The 23192-nt window shown below is 34.5% G+C and overlaps 1 protein-coding gene across 5 annotated transcripts in view; it reads right to left on the bottom strand.

Annotated features, from left to right (window-relative positions):
- The window catches only part of PBX3 (PBX homeobox 3), a 209702-nt gene that overhangs the window by 48642 nt on the left and 137868 nt on the right, over positions 1-23192 (bottom strand). The window contains exon 1 of one of the 5 annotated variants that reach the window (XM_069474673.1): positions 1058-1079. The exons of the other annotated variants lie outside the window; for them this stretch is intronic. Within the exon in view, the coding sequence (XP_069330774.1) occupies positions 1058-1073 (16 nt within the window). The 5' untranslated portion in view covers positions 1074-1079. Of the gene's footprint in view, positions 1-1057; positions 1080-23192 lie in introns of those variants that run through there. 5 annotated transcript variants of the gene reach the window in all.

The following is a 23192-nucleotide window of genomic DNA, read 5'->3' as shown; positions in this document are numbered from 1 at the left end:
AATACAATGGTCGGCACAGTAGTCTCAATCTAATTTCGCTTTTAAATCAAGAACTTCTTAAGTGACGCCCAGTCAGCAACCTCTTCTGAGTACTATAGATCACAGCTGACAATTCATAGGTTTAATCAGGTCACATAGGCTTTCTGCCAAGATGTTTTCAACAACACAGAAGACAAAGTTTTAAAATAATTATCATGGTATAAAAAGCACTGGAGTCATGACAGCTCAAAATCAGCATTTTCATTAATGTGTAACATAATCTAAAATATCCCAGCCCAATTAACCTCTGTAAATCTGTTTAAAAGCAGGTTCCCCACTCACTAGTTACAGGCTTCTTGAGGAAGAGGGGTAAAGGAAGTTGGCATCTTGCATGTTTGCATTTGGATTCTGCCTTTTGTGTCTGTGCCTGTTGTTGTTTATCCACAGTGGTGCACACTCTGTGTCTAGTGTAACTTACATGACAGTAACACCTATAAGCTGCCAAGTACTCAAACTGATCACCAGCTCTGTGATTTTAGATGCTAACCTAAAACTACCACCAAGTCTTTCAGGAACAGATTTCATTCCTAGATGCCCTGAATTACACCCACAGCATGACAAAGCTCTTGGTTGTCTTAACTCAAACACGGTTTAATTTCCTCCCCCCAAACACTTTAAAGCTGTCACTTTCATTTAAAAATACACTTCAGAATAATTTTAACCAGATAATAAAACTAACTCACCATAATTTAAAATTATATCTGTTGTCTGTTCAAAGGCAAATACATAAGTTTTGGAAATTATAATATACTAATGCATTCATTTAGAGTAACAAAAAGTTAGATAACTCTTTTATAAGATAAAATCTGTATCAACACATTGCTGATAATTAAAGATTGGCAAACATGTATTTGCTATTTCTTTTAGAACTAAAAGGAACTGCTTAATATTGTTCTAGAACTGCCATATATTGGTTAAGTTGGTATTTTTAATTTAACATCTTTGATTTTCTTTCCTTGTGATTCACTTTGTTAAATGCTAAAATCTCATGGCTTGGACCTGCTTGTAGCTCACATACCAAGTTTTTTGTGCATTTGGCATACAACGAGGCCTTGCTGAGCAATCTCTTATCTTGCTCTTTGGATTCTGTTTCACTTTATACTATCTGTTTGAGAGTTCCTTAAGTGTCACCTTTTTTAACTCAATTTTTATGTGTCTATTGTTTCTTTCTTGTATTTACAAAGACACTGGTGCTTCCCCTGGAAATGTGCGGGGTTGCTTTTTGTTTGTTTGCTTGTTTGTTTGTTTTGGAGTCAGGGTCTCACTCTGTTGCCAGGGCTAGAGTGCAGTGGCAGGCACTGCAGCCTCAAATTCCTGGGCTCAAGTGATCCTCCCACCTCAGCCTCCATAGTTGCTTGGACCACAGGTGCACACCACCATGCCTGGCTGATTTTTTAAAAATTTTTTGTAGAGACGGGGGTCTCATTATGGTACTCAGGCTGGTCTTGAACTCCTGGCCTCAAGTAATCCTACCACCTTGGCCTTTCCAAGGGCTCGGATTACAGGCATAAGCCACTGCATCCAGCCTGGAAATGTTTTTTTTATCTATCTTCAAGGTTCCTCCAGGTTTCTAATTGTCCCCTTGTACTTAAACACATTCATCTTTTCCCTATGCACATGTGATGAGGTTCTTTAATAGTAGATCAACTTCCATAGTCAAAATGATTACATATCCCTGCACAAGTGTGGCAAACAAGAAAAGATACTCAATGACTAATACACAAAGAAGCAAATCTTAAGGGAGACAGAAGTAAATTCATCAGAAAAAAATGCAAAAGGCAAAAACTAATTATCCATCTATGACACTTTTATACATATCTAATATGTATATAAACTATCACCATTATACCAATATAAAGCAACCCATAAACTCAATAATATCAGATACAAAGAAAAATAAATATGTATTTTCAGCAACTGTAACATTGTCCTCTTGTGAAAATGTTTTCTCTTCCAAAATCATAAGTAAATCAACACTGAAGTGTTTGCTTCAATAATAGGAAAAAATGTTTTAATGCAATCCTTCTGTATTTACTTTATAAATTATGTGCATCAAATCTCATCAGAGAAATCATTTCCTGACAAAAAGTTCATACTCCTTTGGATGAAAAGTACTGCAGCACTTTGCAATTAGGCAATATGGAAAAGGCTATTTATCAATAATGAAGTCATTTTCATAACTACAGTTTGAAAAGTGAAAAAAATTTTTTCTGTATTAAGCAAAGTAATGATTATAGAATCTTTAAATAGTAATGCCTGGTTTCCAAATTGTTTTCAGTTTGAATATTTCTATTTATTTTCTTACTTTGCATTCAAGTTATTATTTTATTCCTTATTCTACCTAGCTATCTACTCACTATGACTTAGTTTACTAACCTTCCAAAGTCACGCATGGCTTTTAATCATAATACCTACTTCTCTGGGCACCCATAAACATTTTAATGAGCCTAAATTTGCAAGGGCCAGAATGAATTGGACTGTGTGGTTATCAAAAGATCCTGACACCTTCAAATTGAAACTTGGTAAAATCATCACTTAAAAATTGGCTATTCTTGTTTTTAATCCAAAATGTATGTATACTGGAACATATAGAGAGGTTTATAAAGTTTTACATCTAGGCTCTTTGGTCATCACAGCATTATAAAATTTTTTTTAAAAAAAAAACCCTATTTGCAATCTACTTATAATCACAACATTCATTTCAGTATCCCTAAGATTTAGACAAATCATACAAACACAGTAAAACATTGTTTAACAATGAACTTGGCTTTGTTATAAGCCCACAGTTTTTGCATATCTTTCAGCAAATCCTAATTAGCTGTCTTTCAACATGCTGTGCACCTGCCCCACAGATAATGGGAGAGAGCATCTGCATAGACAACTGCATTCGGAGGGCAATAAATAAATTACGGGTCAAAATTATTACAAAGCTTTCTCCAAATAAACGCATACCCTTCACAATTCTAAGCTGCAGATGTGAAAAGTACCTAAAGCCCACTCAAATGGTATGATTACGGGGCTGTTTGAGTTTAATAATCTGACTGTAATTCAGGCATTTTCAACAGCTCATTAAGGGTTCATTAATATATAGGCAAGCTTTTGAATTATAAATAAGCAGATTAGAAATCTGCACTGGCTGGATTGTACAGTAGTAGCCTCTCGAACAGAACACCTCTGTTAAGACAATGAAGGCTTGACCTGACAGAATGAGGTGCAAACACAGGGCACTAACTAAGCTTTGTGGCTCCCCCATTTCAAGATCAAGCTCACTGGACCATGACTAACCTCTGTTCATCCAGGACTGAAGAGTAGCTTCAGAATACTGCCATTTCAAATCGAATATATTCTACACGTGGTTGTGAATGAGACATAACTAAGATCTAGCTCTATGATATTTCCATAGTAAGAGAAGACAGACAATATCCATGTTAATGATAAATAAAAGTTATCATCAAATCATTTTTACTTTGTAAAGTGCATATTATTCAGACCTGCTGAGATACAAAAAGCTATTATGGAAACTTGAGTTGTTTGATTTTTTTTTTCTCCTTTTTTCTCCTAATGAACATACCATAAATCGAGGCACCAAATTATTCATAAGTATAGGCCGATAAAATCTCTGTAATTTTGCTTTTTGATGGACTTGTTTTTTATTTACTCAACTATCACACCACAGCCTTAGTTCAGTAGAAAATTTTTGAGCTGAGTGTCACGTAAAACACGGACAGATCAGATATTTTCAGCAGGCCCTGAATTCTTTACTACTTTGAAACAAGTGACCATTCTAACATTTTCAGGTATTCTTACAGTTTTCCACAGATTTTCTTTTTGTCTGTTATTTAAAAGTAACAAGTAGGACTGTAGTCAGAAGTTACAAAGCTAATTAATGAAAATACCAACTTTATTTTCTGTGCTTTCTTCATTTAAAAATCGAGTCAGCCACAGTTTGAGAAACATAACCCAAATTATAGATAAACAAGAGAGATTAAGACAAACGCATTGCTACTTTTCTCCCCAAACATATAAAAGGTAAAATAATTTTCTACCCGAAATCCTTAAATAAGAAGCAGTTAAAGTAAGAAGACCTGGAAATGAAATGAAGGTCACAAACTCTATGGTTATAAGATTTCATTTGAAACAATTACTTTTTGGTTGTGAAACCTAGGATATAATTTGAAAACAAAGTGGAGAAAGACACTGAAAATCCCTCAAACCACCACTGTCTAAACTGTATTTGTGTACTGGGGTTGGGAGGTTGTGGTTCCCAGAAAAACAGGGGGTGAACCGTAGACAGAGCTCGGGAGCCAGGCCCAAGTCCAGGGAAGACAGACATTTCAGTGAGCTCTAAGAGAGAGGGGGAAAAGCCAATTGAATGGTATCAGCACATCCTAAAGAAAGAGCTGAAATAATATCTGCACCTGAATTTCACACTCTCCTTTTTAGATCTAAAGATGAGGCTTATAATGAAAGGAAGAATCATATTATTTTGTAGGTATTGGTAGAAAGCAACTGCAAAAATAACTCATTTTTTAAATATTATGAGGAAATGACAGATGATCTAGTTGCCTATCACAACCCGTAGCCCCAATGCCCATCCCACTCCAGCTCCAAATCTCCTTTTAAGCCAATGTTAGTGTCTAATCCACTGAATATGGCAGTTATATTACAAGCTAATGTCACTTTCACTCCTATTTAAGGTGACTGTGTGGTGTGTGCACGTTTTTCATGTCAGGTATATTAAATATAACACGGCAATGCACTGCACATTTCCACGCCAACCTAGTTGTCACTTTCGCTTGACTCATTCTCTATTGAGGAAAAATGCAGCACTGGGAATTTACAAGGCTTTTCAGTTAAATGGACATAAATCACAGGTTTCATTCAAACCGAATAATCACTGGCCATAAAGAGCTACTTGTCTCTTACCATATATTACAGTGAAGTTCCTGTGAGCAATAATGCAGCCATTCATGGCAAAGAAAAACAGAGCGAGACATTAAGAACTGACATGTAATCCTGTTAGGGCCCTGACGTGGAGAGTGTGGCTGACATTTTTATCATATATGTCCATTTCCATTTGGAAAATCAGAGGAATAAAAATGATTACTTCACTGCCCAAATCTACCTTCCTAAAACAGCCCACTGAGATTTGTTTACATGCTGTGAAACTGCTTACTAGAAATTCATAAATCTAAGATTTTGAAGCATTTCCCCTGATGGTTAAATTGAAGATATGACTAGAAAGATTCCCCATAACGCTTCTCCACACCTCCATTTCCTTCACTTTCAACACATAAACTGTCAATCCATCGCTTTATTACATTTCACCTTCATTATAAAGCTGTTGGCAGAATGCCTGTTTCTAACATACAGCACTGATAACTTTTCTCCAAGCACTTGCTGCAAAGCCATCTCACTAAAGAAAGCAGGCAACTAATGACCTTTTTAGGGGTTCGATGGAAAGCAGCTAGATGCTATAATGACATTACTAGTATCTTGGTCTGTATAGGTACTAGACTCCTGGGCAGAATCTAGTTGTTATTTTCCTGCAGTTCCACAGATGTACTTTAAATGAGAAGAGGCAAACCATTTAAAGGCATTTCTTGAATCATCAATGCTTTTCTATGCCAGTGTAATTCCCTAGGCTATGACTCCGGCGTTTCTGCATGTTCCCAGCAATGCAAATGGCAACACAAAGAACACTTATGGATCACTTCTCCCTGGCTATACCACCAATTGCAGCCACATCACAAGTTCAGATGATTTATTTTACCAGAAATAGTGGAATACTTTACACAGAAGAGCTAAGCCTGAAATAATGATTCAAGCTAAACATTTTGCTAGTTGGAGCCATCAAAAATATTCATCATACTTACTGTATTTATCCAGTAATTCATTTATTCTAAAACATTACAGTCCTTGCTACTACCGGAAGGTGTGTTCATTCTGTGGGAAAGGACTTCTTAAACATTGTTCAGTTTCATTATAGTTTCTGTTTACCCTTCAAGCCTATTTTAGCCAACTGTTTACAGAAAAATCTGAAAGTACTCCTGGCTGGCAAAGGCAAATTTTGAAGACTTTCCACTTGCCAATTAGATCTTGCCTCAAGAGACAAGAAAAAGGAGTGAGCCTTGTCACTGTGAAGTGAAGAGCAGCGAAGATGAAGGAGCAGATGGACTGTGCAATAAAAATGCAGAAAGAAGAGTTACATTTTTAAGGCACTTTTTTGTTAAATGGAGCTGCATCTTGTTGGAGCGCTTGATATATAAGCACTGTCAGCTACAGAAGAAGAGAACAGGGCTAGGGCAAGATATGAAGTATGCTATGCTTGCATGAGACAGTGAAAAAAGGATGAAGGGGAAAACGGGCCATGTTTCTCACGCATATTAGCACAAAGGGTTACCTGTGCTCTGCTCTTAAAGGAAATTATTACAAGTGGTGGGAAAAAAGGAAACGGCCATTTTCTTTTTATGTAAAGGGACAGATGTTCAAACAAAATGCTCTACTGAGGAATTTTTAGGATTGGTAAATATGACAACTAAATTTGAAAAGGGGAAAAAAAACCCAGCACTATTTAAAGGGAAAGCAACGAGTTTCAGGAGGTGGAAAGAACTGTAACACTGGATTTATAATAATACCTATAGGTCTTTGTGACCAGCTACTCTATGTAGTTAGCAGTGATCTAATGAACCAGTGTGCCAATGATATCCTTTTAAATTTACTACATGCCTGAAGTCTCCTCACCAAGAAATGCTAGATGCCCACGTTTGGACTTCCATCAAAACCAATGAATCCTCTTCTATTATTAATACTCTTATATTATTGTGAATGCATCTTCTGAACTCTTCAGCATTCATTTACACAAACTTACTGCAATCCTTCCTTTCCCCCCACCCTCATTCCCACATTCTGCTCCCTTGTCTTTTTTCCCTGCAGAATGAGATTGCCATGGCACTTCCATTTCCTGTCTTGTCAGTTAAGATCACTGCCATGCTGTGAATGGGATAACACTACACTGTGTGCCTGCTCCCTCTAATACTGAGAGCATCGTGTGTGCTACGCTACACAGCTGCTTCTCCCACTGCTCTATTTTCTGGAATACCCAATCTTCCAGACTTAGTAAGTTCCTTCCAGACCCAGTTCACAATACAAGATGTTTCTGCCAAAAAGCAAATGTTTTCAGCCCTTTTGTTTCTTATGTAGGTGGCTTTAGCTTCGTACTTTTCAGTTGTTAACATGATAATCTGACACTGTTAGTACTTGGATATCATTCTATTGTTTAGCCTAAAAATTCACTATGTTCAAATTTAAATGCATATTGAGCATATGACTTTATCCAAGCAGCAACTGTATCTTTCACATGCTCTCTCATTTGATTTTTAAATAACCTTATAGAGTAAGTACCATTGGCCTTATTTATAGATAAGAAAACCAAACTTCAAAGAGGTTAAGTGACTTAAGAGCCCAAGATTACATGGTGAGTAAACAAGAAAACAATGATTCAAACACAAGTCTCTCTTTTTCTAAGATGCTATCACACCTCAAATACCTAGAGAAATAGGTCATAATATTGGATTTTAAATTCACTTTGCAATTTCAATATAAATAAACTACACAGCTGGAGAACATGGCTTTGGAGTCAGAATAGCCTGGATTCAAATTCTGACTATCTCTTATTAGGTCCCTTCCTGGACCAGGTGTAGTGGCTCATGCCTGTAATCCTAGCACTCTGGCAGGCTGAGGTGGGAGGATCGCCTGAGGTCAGGAATTCAACAGCACTTTGAGCAAGAGTGAGACCCCATCTCTACTAAAAGTAGAAAAATTAGCAGAGCGTGGCACTAATTTGGAGGCGCTACTTGGGAGGCTGTGGCTGGAGGATCACTCGAGCCCAGGAGTTTGAGGTTGCTGTGAGCTAGGCTGACGCCAGGGCACTCTACTCAGGGCAACAGAGTGAGACTCTGTCTCAAAAAAAAAAAAAAAATAAAGTCCCTTCTTGTGTGACCATAGGAAGCCCTCTGGCTCATTCTCTATAAATAGGGATACAAATAACTCAAGGAATCCTTGCAAAGTTTAAATGACATAAAATATGTAAAAAGCCTAATACGTGACACATAATTGTCACTTTAAAAAGTAACAGTGGTATTCACTTTAAATCATATAGATTGAAATCTGTTTTTATTAAAATACTACATTTTCCAAAGCAAAGAACTATTTATTTATTATCATCTGTGAAAATAAAACATTCCCAAATGCCATCACAAGATTATAAAAAATAAGGAAGTTTTGCCATTCTGAAGTATAATCTGAAACAAGTCTGTCCTACAATTATAACTTTTATATGATTTCTGATAATATTATTTATATGGTCAATCTGATCTTTTTTTAATTGTAGTATTTTTATATATCAAAATTTCCTTACCATAGGTTGTGATGCATAGATGTATTTTGCAACATATTTTAATGATATGATTTATTGCTTTGAGATGCGTCAATTTTTATGACCTAAGTTTCTGGTTTCTTCCTTTGCTCTTTCGTATTACTTTTATTCTCGTATTACTTCCAGTAGTATAATGGCACTTTGATGTGTGCTGATGATGAAACACTCATGATAGTTGCTCATTATCAGTGGTCCCTGGCCACATGTTTCAAGTAAGTACAGAAATCTAGAGAATGGCCATGTGCAGAAGAACACCAGAAAATAAACGGTGCCATTGATTTGTTCTGAAATAAGGACTCGTTTCTTCCTGCAAATGTACTCATTAAGATGTTATAACTGGCTATGCAATGTTCTTGTTAAAATTAGACAAAAGTTACACATCCTCTCAGTTAGCATTTTGGAAATCTTTTAATCAAATATTTCACAGATGAGCTGGGAGCAATGGCTCACGCCTATAATCCAAGTACTTTGGAAGGCTAGGGTGGGAGGATTGCTTAAGGCCAGGAGTTTTCAAGACCATCCTGGGCAACATAGCGAAACTCTGTCTCTACAAAAAAAAATTTTGTTTTAATTAGCCGAGCATGGTGGCATGCACCTGCAGTCCTAGTTACTCGGGAGGCTGAGGCAGGAGGATCACTTGAGCCCCAGAGTTTGAGGCTGCAGTGAGCTACAATTGAGCCACTGCACTCCAGCCTAGGCGACAGAATGAGACCCTGTCTCAAAAAAAAAAAAAAAAAAAACTTCACAGATGAAATGTACAATATTTTTTAAAACTATACATATAACCTACATATGACACAAAATATTTAAGAAACTACCAACGGGAAGAAATAGTTCTTTTTTTCATTCATAATTTTTCTCAAATGAAAATACTAGACCCCAGTTGAATTTAACACATTGACTGCCACATTAGAAAAAAAAATTATTTTCCTTGGGGCCATGGTGTTTTATTACAAAAATAGAATAAAAACTTCAAAAACAAAATGATCCTTTCTAATTTAATGAAAAATTTGTTGTTTTTTGTGTTTTTTTAATTTTTTTGTGTGTGTGTTATATGCAATTAAATTGTCAATATTAATTGTAACAATAAGAACATCAACAAGTATGATTTTCAAGAACCAACTACAGGGTTTTGCCCAGAGGGTCACCCATCACGTCACATGTATGCTACAGCATGGCAGCGTGAATTGCCTGTGCACTACATAGCTCCCAAGGTAAAGAGACATGAGTTATATATGCTTCCTGAGGCCCTGGGCTCAAAAATAGCGTGAGTTAGGTACAACTCACATGGGAGTTAATGTGTTAAAAATACCAAATACACTTACTTGTGTACTTTAAGGTGATCAGTAAATGTCATTCATATGTCCCTCATGATAGTCAGAATCCTGCCCCTATCAGATAATTAATCTCAGGTTATCTTTGAATTCATTTCCTTTGCTGCAGCCATCTTCTTTCCCTTTTCTCTAAAATGTTCAGAAGCGAATATATAAATTACAGTCACTTGACTTCATTATGAATAGCAGATTCCACTGGTTTTCTTTTTCCCCTTGCAGGAAAGAAATGTCCACTTTATTGTTTTTGTAATACCGAATTTTCCTGATGCACAGGCGCTGCTCAAAATAGCATGCTAGTAAATACCACATGAGGGTCATTGACATTCTCAGTACATTCCAATGTAACAGCACAGCATAAAGTTTTATCTGTATTATTATAAAGGACACACACTCAGTTTTATTGAAAAGGCTTTGTGAAGCATAGCATGATTATAGGAAACATGAACTTTACTAGACTTTCCATGTGATTTTAAAGTGTGCTGGCTCTTTAATATAAATACAGCACCTAATTAGTGACGGAAAATGGCTTCTATCTTTTTATGTAACATTCATCTGCATGCATTTCTCTTAAGGAGTTTACATTTTACTGTAAGTACTGTAGATGTGTCAGTCAATGGTGAACTTCAAAAAGGATATTTGTGCTTCTCATAGTAGTATCACATCCATCACTCTCTTCCATTAAACATCATGTAAGTGTCTGAAAAGCACAACCACCCACATGGCATGCAAAGGACAATGGCAGAAAAGCTTAAAAGCATCCTCAAAGCAGCAAATCATAAAAATAAGACTTCTATGTTAATAATGCAAAGAATTCATTTACTTAGAAATATAAACAAAATAGCATATTCTTAGGTATTAATATGAATTACAAAAAGTGGCTAGCTTGATTAAGTAATTAAACAAAACATTCTAGTGCAAGTTTACTGATAATTTTTCACAAACTATTTTCTAGTAACGAATAACTAAAAGCTTAGCTTTAAAAAAAAATCTTTCATTACCCCTTTAAGCAACTAACCTACAGCAAAGAAATAAAAAAGAAAAAGAAATCCAAAGATACTGTTTCAGAAACATCTGACCTCTCAAAGTATATTCTATATTTGGAAGTCACATAGATTTAATCTCCCTCTGATAAGAAATTAATGTGAGTCAAATTCACTATAAAGATGCAGCAAAATCAAGGTGGAACTGAAAATAACAGCAATTAAATGCAGTATTGCTCATTAGAACAATTAAAAACATTTTCCCTCCATGGATTAAAAAAAATTTTTTTTTCTAGTTAGGAAGGTATTGGGGGCATGAAGGGTGAGCTAGGGGCATACACAAATAGGCATAAGAACAAATAATTAGGAAAGTCAATTTAAGGAGAGTGAATATTAACATACTTGAAAAACATAACATAATCAGGTTTTTTTCCAGTTACTTAAAGAGCAATGTATAAATGTACAATTTCCCTTGTTGCCTAGCTATGAAAAAAAAATGTTCATTATTCAACCCACTTCTCTGAATAGGAAATATGTATGCATTAATATAAATATGATTGTATATTCATATTAACAATATACAGATTTCAAAATTGCCTAAAGAAACCTGATTTTGAACTGGGTGTTTTAGGTGGTAAACCATGGAAATGTCAACTTTGATTTCAGCTAACAAAAAGGAATTTAGAGGATGGATAAGCTCCAGGACCTTTGAATTAAATGAAAGACCAGAACACTCCACAGAATGTCTGCAATAACAGTCTCTACAGAAAATTATGAGGAACTACATAAATCCACCCTCTTCCTCTTCACACAGGCTCATTAAAGCTGTACTGACTCTCTGGGCAGCTATAATTCTGCTGACTGATACCCTGGAATCACCCTGTCAATACCCAGTGGTGTGCTGCCTCTCCAACTATCTCTGCCCCTAATATTCCTCTCTTTGATGGGATTTGCTGACCTTTAATCTGATGCTAGTTTACTCTCATCACTGAAGTGTAAGTCGGAGAGCAATAAAACGGCAACCTCACTGATTCAAAAGGGAGAGCTAAAGCCTGCTAACTGTGAATCTAACCTTTCATAATGGCTCGCTCTTAAAGGAGGAAGCATGAAGTGGAAGGCAGCTAAAACAAACAATGTGTAATGCAGAGCACAAGATTTATTAGAATCCCTTTTGCATGGGTATTACAAGAGGACACAGGGGCTGTAAACAAGAGATACACAAATATTTGCAAGAGAGACCAAAGTCCTGGTCAGAATATCCTTCCGTATCAATATAAATCTCCAACAAGAGCTATGCTATAGGAAATCAAGCAGGGTTAGATGAATGAAAAAACCTGGGACGACTCCATGTAGATGTAAGCAACACTGGAGTAATAAAATCATCATTAAAAATAAGATGTTTTTCTTTGATGAGGTATGAATTTATAATGACTAAAAACCAAAAACTCACATTCATAATGGGTCCTAGGGAATTCAAAAGCTTGTGGAAATTAAATGTTTCCAAATAATTTTCAGTATAATATCAAAGTTAGATAAATAATAAGACATCCCATTTTATTGAGAGCCTTCTATGTGCTTGGCACTACTCAAAGTACTTTATCTGTATTAACTCATTTAATCATCCCAACACCCCTAAGAGGTAAGTACTATTATTAAGTCCATTTTAATTATCATGAAACTGAGGCACAATGTGGTTAAATACAGTGCTCATGGTCACACAGCTAGAAGGTGAAAAGGCCAGGATTTGATCCAGGGCAGTTTGGCTTTACAGCCTGAACTCTTTACCACCTCTTGTGCATATTATGTTAATAGAATCTAAAAGACAAAGTAACTGCCTTATAGAAGCATTCACTGTTGTTTTATTTTTGTATTTTTAAGAGTTGTTCTAGGTCATTTAAAAAAAAAAAATCCTCATTACAAGACCCTTAATAAATTTGTGAACTCTCATTCATTACTTATTTTTTTGTTTAATATCAAACAACGATTTTGAAGACATAAAAATAAGAAATACTATTATATGAATAACATCATCTTCTACAATTTTATGATTATTTCTCCAAATTAGTCTCTTGAGGATTATCACCAGGTATATTTTCCAAAAATGTTGACAATTAGGAAGAAGTGAGCAACTACTAATTCAAAAGTTAAAATAATCAAGTTCAAATGTGACATTTTCAGTGTTCAACTGTATTCATGCAAAGAAAAACAAATGTATTATGCCATATTCTCAAATGGCAACAAATTCTGGCCTCTGTTTAAATGACTTAAAACTGCCACTGCCATCCAGTTTTTTTTATGACGAGTTTCTTGAGATTTCAACTATTTAGCCAATAAGTTTGAAGAGCCATAACTGAATCACAAGTACATATAGATTAGTTTAATATCAACTAGTTGTACTAATCAAACAAGGCCACTTTTCACCTGCTTGCACAAAGACTGAATGTCTTTCATTTTAAATCAATCTGGTAAACAAAAAAGAAGGATCTGTCAGGTTGCAAAACACATGAATCTATATAAAATATACACTAAGTGCCGGAGCGTAAACAAAGCGGAAGTTATTGCATAACAAATCTCTTCCAATCCTCTTGGGGAAAACAGAGTCTGACAGTATTAGGTTCTAACAGGTGGTGCGGATAGCAGAAGAATTACTTATTCATTCTACCAGAAAGAAAAAGAATAAAAAGCATAATCTAATTTATAATTTATGTTTACAAGTGTTATTTTTAAGAGTTACGGTCTGCTTTGCAAATTACTTGGTCTGGTTCAAGTTGACATGTTGCATCACAGAACAAGCCTGAAGGGTCTTCACAACATGTACAGTAATTAACACGTCATTAACACATTAACTAATACACATTCAACATCATCAGTGTTAATAGCATAATAATTAACTTATTGTACATGGCACATAGCACCCCCTGGCACTTTTCAAAATAAATTTGGAAATGCATACTTTCAAATATTTAAAAAGGTACCTATTCACTTTGAAATATTTTCATCAATAAACATTTTTATATGTGTGTTGTGCGTGTTTTAAATGAGGCATAGTTAGTGATACTACAAATTAAATCTGTATCTGATTCAAGCTGTACTGGTACAAAAATACAAAGAACAAAGACAGGCCTTACTCTCTGAAAGAACTAGTAATACATTAAAAATTTAATACTTGGCAGGTCAAATCTGGATACTCTCTGCTGAAGACAACCAATATTAATGAATCAGACCACAGAGTCATTGTCTAGGATCCCAAAGGAAACAATAATGCAAGTACAACAAATTCTTCTTGGAAGAGAAAATCCTGCAAAACTACTTAACAGACTATCATTGGTCAATGCTCTAATCATAAATAAATCTTATATAATGTTTTCAAATATGCATGCAAGTTAGATCCAGTTTTAACTAAAAATTCAGTCTGGTCTTATTTTTCAGTTTAGATTCTTAAAATAAACATCTTTGCATAAATATCTGCCTCATTATTAGCCTCTCTCCATATAGTAATCATTTCTCTTCAAAAAAGTTGTTTTATTTCTAAATAGATCTAAAAGATACAAATAAAGCAGCTTCTTCAAGAAACAGAAGATTTGGGTTTTTCTAACAATGAAGATGACACAATTAAAAGAAAGGTAAAGAAAAAATACCGGGTGTCATGGTTGAAACAAGGGTCCTGTCAGATCAGGTAGCTACTTTTCACAGTTGATCTGGAGAACCCCGAGTAGAAAACTGACAAGAAAATAGTGCAAGAGGATGAGACAACTAAAATCAACACATTATAGATAGTCTACCAGGTGGACTCAGATTAATTACTACCCTGTTTTTTAAACAAAATTCTTTAAAACTGTTATTGTAACACATACAAACTGGTTAGTTGGTTCAGCTAATTACGGGACACCCACTATGTGTCACACACAAATTCTTTTCCTTTATATTCTTTTCAGCTCAATCTTCCTTTTATTCATGCTTTCATTCAACAAACCTGTAAGTACTCACTATATGCAGTACAGAACTATAACTCATACATACATAGCTGTTTAGCAGAAATTATTGATCACAACTAAGTCTCAGTAACTTCAGACTCCATTAAGAAATAGCTATTTAGAAATGCACTTTTAAAGTACAATTACTGTATTTTAAATCAATTAACATGTTATCTACTAAAATCAATTGTATAAAAATACCTATATTCATTTAATTTTTCGTATGTACTCAAGATACACAGTTAAATACTATATAATAAATCTATAAATGTCCTGTCTAAATAAAATGCACTTATTTTAAAACATGAAATTTATCACTATCTTGCTCTTTATTTAAATCACTTTTGTTACCAGCTACCTTTGAGCTGTGGCATTACTGGTGGTAGCAGGTAGATACCACATAAATTTGAGATAAGAAAACTAGTGAAAATACCAACTTACAAAAAAGGGGGGCTAAATTAAATTATTTTAAGTTTCCAGTTTTAAAATTTCATGATAGTGTCAAATAACCTAAAAAAACTACATACACTTCTAAAGGGTATTTTAAGCCATTTTTTTCAGAAAAGATTTAATGACTCCCACCTGGCATCTATAGTACTAATAGTTCTCTTACATTCTGTTGGAGAAAGAATAAATTATAATTTAATCCTTGAACAACAAAATATCTCCCTATCTAGTTATTGACCTATGGGATGAATCTGAAAGCAGAACACCCCACTTTTAAGCTTTTAGTTTCCAGACATTACATTGAAAAAATGGTCAGTTATCTGATAAAATACATTCCACGTTCAGCACATTGCTTGGTGGATGTGTCTCTGTTGAAAAAGCATCAAGTCATATTTGGGGAATTAGTATTATGATATAAATAATATCATGAGTGCACATAACTCAGATAAGACTCATTTGCTTTGACTACAACTCTTTGTGGTTTGTTTAGGTGTAAAGCCACCTGCGTGTAGAGGATACACTGTGTATGAGCTTAACGTCAGCAGTTTATCCTGGGGTCATCTGCACTACATACAATTATGCTGAGGTCACTTGGGTTATTTAGGAAGCCTGAAGTTTTAAACTGTCATTAGAATATTGTGGCCTGATTTTAACAATACAGCAGTGCTTCTAATGATCTTAAAGGTAATTCACTATTCAGACCCCAAGCAAAAGATGCAAATGTAGCACTGAAAGCTCCTTATTAAATACCCACAGGCTACATCTCTGTACAATAAGTGGTCCAGGTCTTTTTAGAACATACTAATTAGATGAACAGAGAATCAGAAAAATGCAAAACCAGGTCATGCAGCAAAAATGGTGAACTGTTAACAAAAAAAGGGGGGGGGGGACAAGAAAAGCGTACCAAATAACTCCATTCCACCATTATTAAAAATTATCTACAATAAGGAGGCAAAATAAATCATGTCAGGTCACTATTTGACTCACCCAAATTAGGGTGGATATTACTATTAAAGTTAAGTTTTAAGTTTGTTGTCAGAGATATGCTTAACTGATGATACAATACTATGAATAATACATTAAGCAAAAGCCCAATCTAAAATTAAATTTGCCTTGGGTTATCTCCCATTACTATAAACATTCAGAATTATTCTGGTTTATAAATGAAAGCTAATATCAAGAAAATACTTTTGGGGGGTTTTCCTCTTTAATAGTTACATATACAGAGTTGTCAAACCAATGTCACCACAGTTTTACAGAATATAATAGCCACCATTCTCAATGACGTCTAGATAAGCACATGTACAGACACATTTAATAGAGAAATAGTACATTCGTCAATTGTTAAGATGCATCAAAATTCAAATAATTTATTTTCATATGAAGTGTTTGGACAAGTTATCTTTTCTTTTTAAAAAATGAAGTCTCCTTGTTTTAATACTAACTTGGTAGGAACTGCAGAGTGGAAGAGAGTCTAGTACTATGTTATGGCAATGGTGACACTGAAATTGTCACCAGATGACCAAAATGCTATAAGACACTATCAACTGCATTTTGAAGCGTAGGATTTGTGCTTTACTCCCCTCTCTTCATGTGTCTACCCTCTGACAATGACCTCCCTCCCTCTCTCTCTGTCTCTGTCTCTCTCTCATCTGAAGATGTAAAGTACACAGTAAGGAAAAAAACAAACTAGGCATATGACATAAAAGACTATCACCTTGTAAGTTTTTTGGAAATAATTTAGCTTCCTTAAAAGCATTTCAGAAACATTCCTTTCAACACCATGGATGTTTCTTTTATTAAATAACTTATTGGAGAAAAAAATACTTCTTGATGTCAAACTGGGTTTCCAGGAGCTGTTTGGGTACAAATCAGTTCCAAATTCAACTATTTTTATTTTATTACTTACGTGTTCTTTTAAAAGACTTAATGTTTTACATAAATTTAGCCATCTGCTTTAAACAAATTTGTACTCATTTAAAAAAGTACTCATTTTTTTAAACAACCTTAACATTTAATATAAAATAACTGTAATACAAATAACACCCAAAAGGAAGTACTAAATCAATCTGCTACCACTTGAATTTATAAAATTTAAAGCACTAGACTAGAAGTCCAAGGATCAGTATCCTCTGACCATAGCTGCTATACTATTTGGTTGTATGGCCTTGGGCAAGTTGTGCCTCCCCTGACTTTCCCTCATCTATAAAATGAAAGGATTGAACTAGATGTTCCATAGATTTCTCAACCACTTCAGAATTTAGTTAGGACTCTCTGATATTATAACTATAAACTATAGCAAGTGGCCCAATGATTCTGAAATGGGCCTTAAAATTTAAAAGGATTTTTAACTTTTTTTTTTTTTTCAGAGATGGGGTCCCACTGTCTTGCCCAGGCTGGACATGAAAAACTTATTTACTCTTTAAAGCAAATCTGAATCACCATTACAATAAATTCCCAAAACGTAAGTTGGATCATATTTCAAAGGAGACTGTGGGAGTTTCTGGGAAAAGTTTGCTCCTCTACCAGAATCAGGCTCGCTAGGGAAGAGGGGGTAGAGGTGCAGAGTAGGAATAAGAAAGTGTGATTATTGGTAAGAACAGAAGGTCCTGGCTGGCGCAGTGGTGGTGGCTCACGCCTGTAATCCTAGCACTCTGGGAAGCCAAGGCTGGAGGATCCCTTGAGCTCAGGAGTTTGAGTTTGAGGTTGCAATGAGCTCTGATGATGCCACTGCACTCTAGCACAGGGAGACAACGGTGAGATTCTGTCTCCAAAAAAAAAAAAAATTCCCAACTGATAAATTTTATTCTAAAAATTCAAAAACTTGTGGCCTCATGAGCTCAAATCTGACAGTTTTTGTCTCATGACCTCAACTCTGTCTTTTCTATGTAAAAGACCACGAGTCCAAAGAACTAAAGTTTAAGTAGGAAGCTCATAATCTATCTATTCCATCCTACTTATTTACAATTGACCTGAAGCTCAAGTTAGAATTCTTGTATAGGCCACTATATTTAAAAGGCCATATGCATTAAAAAATGATATATATTTTGTACTATGTTGAATAGTTCATCATAAAACAGTTCCTCTGTAAATGAATGATCATTGAAATTGAAATAGGTCACATTGATATCTTAATTATTATAAGAATGATTAAATGAGTATATTTTGAAATCTACTACACTCAGTTCTTAATTAGGGCTTATTTAAGTGGGCTAGTGGTAAATATATATTCATGGTTTAAGATCTTTACAAGATGCTATGCAAATGATAATTGTGGCCATGTCCAATACAGAGTAAACACATACTTCTATGGTAAGCTCCCATAAACTTTAAAACTGTTTCTTACTGCAATCCAGTTCTTTGAAATCAGATACCCTCAAATGCAACTTTCCCTACATAAACTAGAAGTATAATAAATTTCAGCATGTGGTTTTTTCAGACATGTGAATACATTTTGCTGGTGTGTGTGACATTTTCGAATGGTTTAGGCCTCTAATTTGTTGAAGATGATTCAAATATTTTAAGGCAAAATTGTAAGTAAGACTTGCCAGAACGACATTATAGTGATAATTCTGAGAATCCAGAAAAGGCTTTATCAGTTCATACTTAGATCATTTGCCAATCCAAAATGTGCTCTATTTTATTTTTTTTGGTACTCTCAATAAAGTCTTGCGTTTGATTGGATGGTATAACAAGATAACTATTTTATGAATGTTTTTTGCCCACAAGAAGCTATTCTAAATAAATTAGTCTTCCACAAATTAATGAATTCATATTTTAAGATGCATTTGCAAAATGTCCTATCTTTCCAATGCTAATTTGCAACCTAGTTAAGAAATGTTAACCTAACAGGAAAAAAAATTCTAATGGGGAAAGAATGTCATGTTTGCACAGGAAAAAAAAAGACATGTGACTATAAAGTCCATATGTACTGGTTTTGACATGACACTATATTTAAGTGATTTTATTATGCATATTGTTTCAAAAATTCAATAGCATTTAGATATATATTTAACTACTGAAACCTTTTAAACAATGATTAAATTTTTAAAATCACATTAAATTACATGTAATTTCTTGAAATCAATTATAGATGAACAGGAAAGGAAACAGTTAATATACTAATTACAGTAATTAAGAGTTGCCAATTTAATTATAGCTGGGGATATAAATGCTCTAACATTTGTTAGAGTGCAAAAAACAAACCTTTAATGCAGAGACTTTGTTCACAAACATCTAATGGAGACCTCCTCTACCTCGCTCTGTGCTTGTCTGCTGACATAACAGCAATGGGTTCAGATTGAAGAACTTGTCAGCAATCAGGCAGGAGGAGGCTAATTAGCTTGCAGGTTAATGAGTGTGATGGCTCTTGACAGCATTTTGTTACAGCCTCTTCTGTATTTAAACAATAAATGATTACTTATATACAGTCGAGACATTCTAACCATAATAGCCAAGCACACATTTAGTTACAAGTATAAAATCGATTCCTCTGTTTCCAAATCAAAAATATAAAATTTGCAATATTTATAACTCTACCACATTATCACAATATGCTGGAAAGAAAATGGGTATTTAAAAAAGAGGTACTAAATATACTTTACATAGAAGTATTGCCCTTTGAGTTGAAAATTTCCATTGAAAGGATGCCCAGTAGGCAACATAATTGAAGTGCTGAATGATAATTTAAATATGGCAGCTTTTTAGTAATGTGCAAGAACTTTCCTTTAAAAAAATTCAAGGATGATTTTTGTCAGTTTTTTATTCTACGTTTTTTTCTCTGTGAAATAGGTATATAAGGCACACACAGACGAATCTCTCTGCTTACCTTGCCGGTTACTAGGGATTTGAAAACAGGTGGTGAATTAAGGAAATAGCTCTACTGAGAGATTAATCCATTTCATCAGCCAGTGAAGAAGGAAATAAGAACATTTTTACAGCATCTCCATAATCCATATATTTAGTGGTAACAGAAATGACTTAATAAAAGCACCAAGAAAAGAAATAAGTGAGGACTTTGCAGCAGTTTGATTTACTTTGTAAAGTAGCAAGTATTAAAATCTAAATAGTCTGATTTTTATTTACATGAGAGGAAAATGATATGTGTCCAAGAAAACCTTATCTGAGAATTAAACTGAACTTTAGCTGCATAATATCAAGGGAGGGTTATTTCAATATAATATTCAGTGTTCCCTAGAAATTCAAGCACAGACATGGAAGAAACACCTGCTGAGATTCACACTGCTTTCTAAATTATTTTGTATGCATGAAAATATTATTTGTGTACCTTCTCACTGCTGTATGAACATTTGAATAAAATAGAAAAGTAATAAAAATTTCAAATATGTACCTTTCTAATGCTCTTTTTTATGTTGAAGAATATAAAGTATTATATCCATCACAATTATGGTAGCCAATAAATAACTGTGCCTCAAAAATCTTTAGTATACCTGGACAGATTTAGTGGACAAAAAAGGAAACTAGTATAAAAACCAAAAGTTTGTTGTAGAGTTAAAAGCTCCAGGTGAAGTGAGTGCCTATAATTTCCAAGGGGTAAAGAAAATGCAAATTCAAATTCTGTGGTTAGTTTGTCACTTTCTTTTAGTTATTCCGAATAATAAATCCTTAGGGTCAAAATATAAGTACTTTAAAGTTTTTACATCAATTGTGTGCTACTTACATATCTGAATTCTATAAACAGTATATGAAAATAGGTTTCTCTGTATCATATGTACATTCTTAAATAACAAATACAGCATTAATTAGCTTACAAGTATTTCTTATCACACATGCAGCCTACTGTACATTTTATAATTTATATCTCTAAGCTGGTTAACACAAATCTGTAAGCCCCAAAGGTCATAATTCTGTGCCAAATCTAGGTGTACATATAAACACAAACTTTTCTTAAGTTGTAATACAATTAAATTTTAGAAATTCAAAATTTTCTCTGAATTATATGATTAATTCCAACCTAGTGGTTGTTTTAGGGAGACTGACACCTAGCCAAAATCACAACCCATTCTGCCTGTTTAAATGAGAATATTCCTCAGTCTGAAAAATTATTTATAGAGATTTTTTACTACCCTTGTATACTGCAATGTTATTTCCTTTCCCACACACTAGCAAAGTCCATTTTCACAACTGCTATAAAGCGGCATGTTCACAGCTAGTAAAACAACTCAATAAATAGCCTCACGAAGCTATAGCTGTCTCATATCCTTTCCTCAATAAAAACAGAGGTGAACTGCTTATTTTCAGCAGCACACTATAAGAAGACAGAAGCATTATGACTGCTCATACATTCTGACTATCATTTGCCACAAGCTATATCTGTCAGCATTAAATAAAGCTGCATTATAAATGTAAACAAAACACCCACATCTACAAAATGAGCTGTCCGCCATGGCTGTAGGCATGAATTGAACCCGCTTATTGACTCAGGTTGCTCTTTTTATTTATTCTTCTACAAAGACATGCATTTACTTTACCGTACAAGCATACTAGGTTTCAGAAAGGCAACTAGTCTTGTGCTAGAGCAAAAAAGGCATATGTTGACAAACACATATCTTAATTGGAATAACATTATGTGGGCAAACATCAACCAATTATTAAAAAAAAATTTATTTTAAAAGGTTATCCTATATCAAAACACTAAATCAATAATCTGTGGATTCAGTCCTCTAAATATATATTTATAAATGACAACAAGGAAATTTACTATCAAAAACAATAGAGCTTTATTTTCAAATATTTAATGAAAGAGGTAGAATGATACCCACACAACTGTCCCATCCTCTACAGCTTGGTTATCCACTAAAGAAGTCAGTCCTATAAATGGGGAGCTAAATATTCAGGGACTCCAATCAGGCAGGGTAGAAAATTAATTCAAGCTGCCAACACAAAATAGTTTCTGTAAAAATGAGTATACCATTTGCAAAATGCCTTTTGTACTTTTCAAGTGTTTTCTGCTTAGTGCAACTATATGTAGCCATGGTGATACACAATAGAGTAACAAAAAATTTGTGAGCTGAAAAACATTTTGCCAGCTTTATTTTTTAAAATTCTGAGGAGTTACTAGATCATTCTGAACCAACTGCAGTGAGTTTACATTCTCACTTAGAATGTTTCAAAAAAGTAAGGAGGACGCTCTTTCTCTTTATTATTGTTCTATAATAAGACATGATGCTAGGGAAGTGGACATCTGAAATATAGATATACTAGATTCCTGAGAGTGAATCTAGCTCTGATAATATTCTAACAGGTGTCCTGCACATCAAGGTTTTAGTCTGTTTCCAGGCATGTTTTGAAAAGGACCATCATCAATGCCAAATCATGACAAATGAAGGTATGTTTTAAAGACATTCATTACAGACAGAGCCAGGGTATACATATAAGCCACCAATACACATGCATTACAATAAAAATGAAATACAACATTCTTTCAAACAACCACACAGGGCTCTTCTGTGTACTGGATCAAGTCATTTTTCAATTAGTTTTCTTCACTAAACACTGATTGCTTTGGCCTTGTGTAGACAGAGCCATAGAACTAGACTAAAAATATGCCTGGGCAGCCAGAAACCAGCAGAGAGATTTCCAGATGACAGTAGATCTGAAGATATGCAGAGACTAAGTACTCCAAAGAGGTTCATTACCTGTTGAGCACCTCAAGAATCAATAAGAGGTTTGAAAGTGTATACCTCTGTCTCTAAGTACAAAATAGTCCATTGATTAAAATCTAGACTTTAAAAGCAAAAAGATGCAATGGTTAAAATATTAACATATACTGTCACAACTTCTTATGTAGGACATCATCCTGTATGAAAGGGAAAGCATAAATGTTCCTTTGCTTCTCACTATTTCATTGATGGATATTAATTATTACTGCTTTTCCTTTCTAAGATAAGCTTGTTAACAAGAACTAAGGATTGCTTACAGCTGCTATCCATTGGGTAGGTTGCATCATTGTTTATGATGT

Source organism: Eulemur rufifrons, chromosome 7, assembly GCF_041146395.1.
Source record: "Eulemur rufifrons isolate Redbay chromosome 7, OSU_ERuf_1, whole genome shotgun sequence".
Taxonomy (NCBI): Eukaryota; Metazoa; Chordata; class Mammalia; order Primates; family Lemuridae; genus Eulemur; species Eulemur rufifrons.
This window is presented reverse-complemented; position numbering and strand designations above follow the sequence as displayed.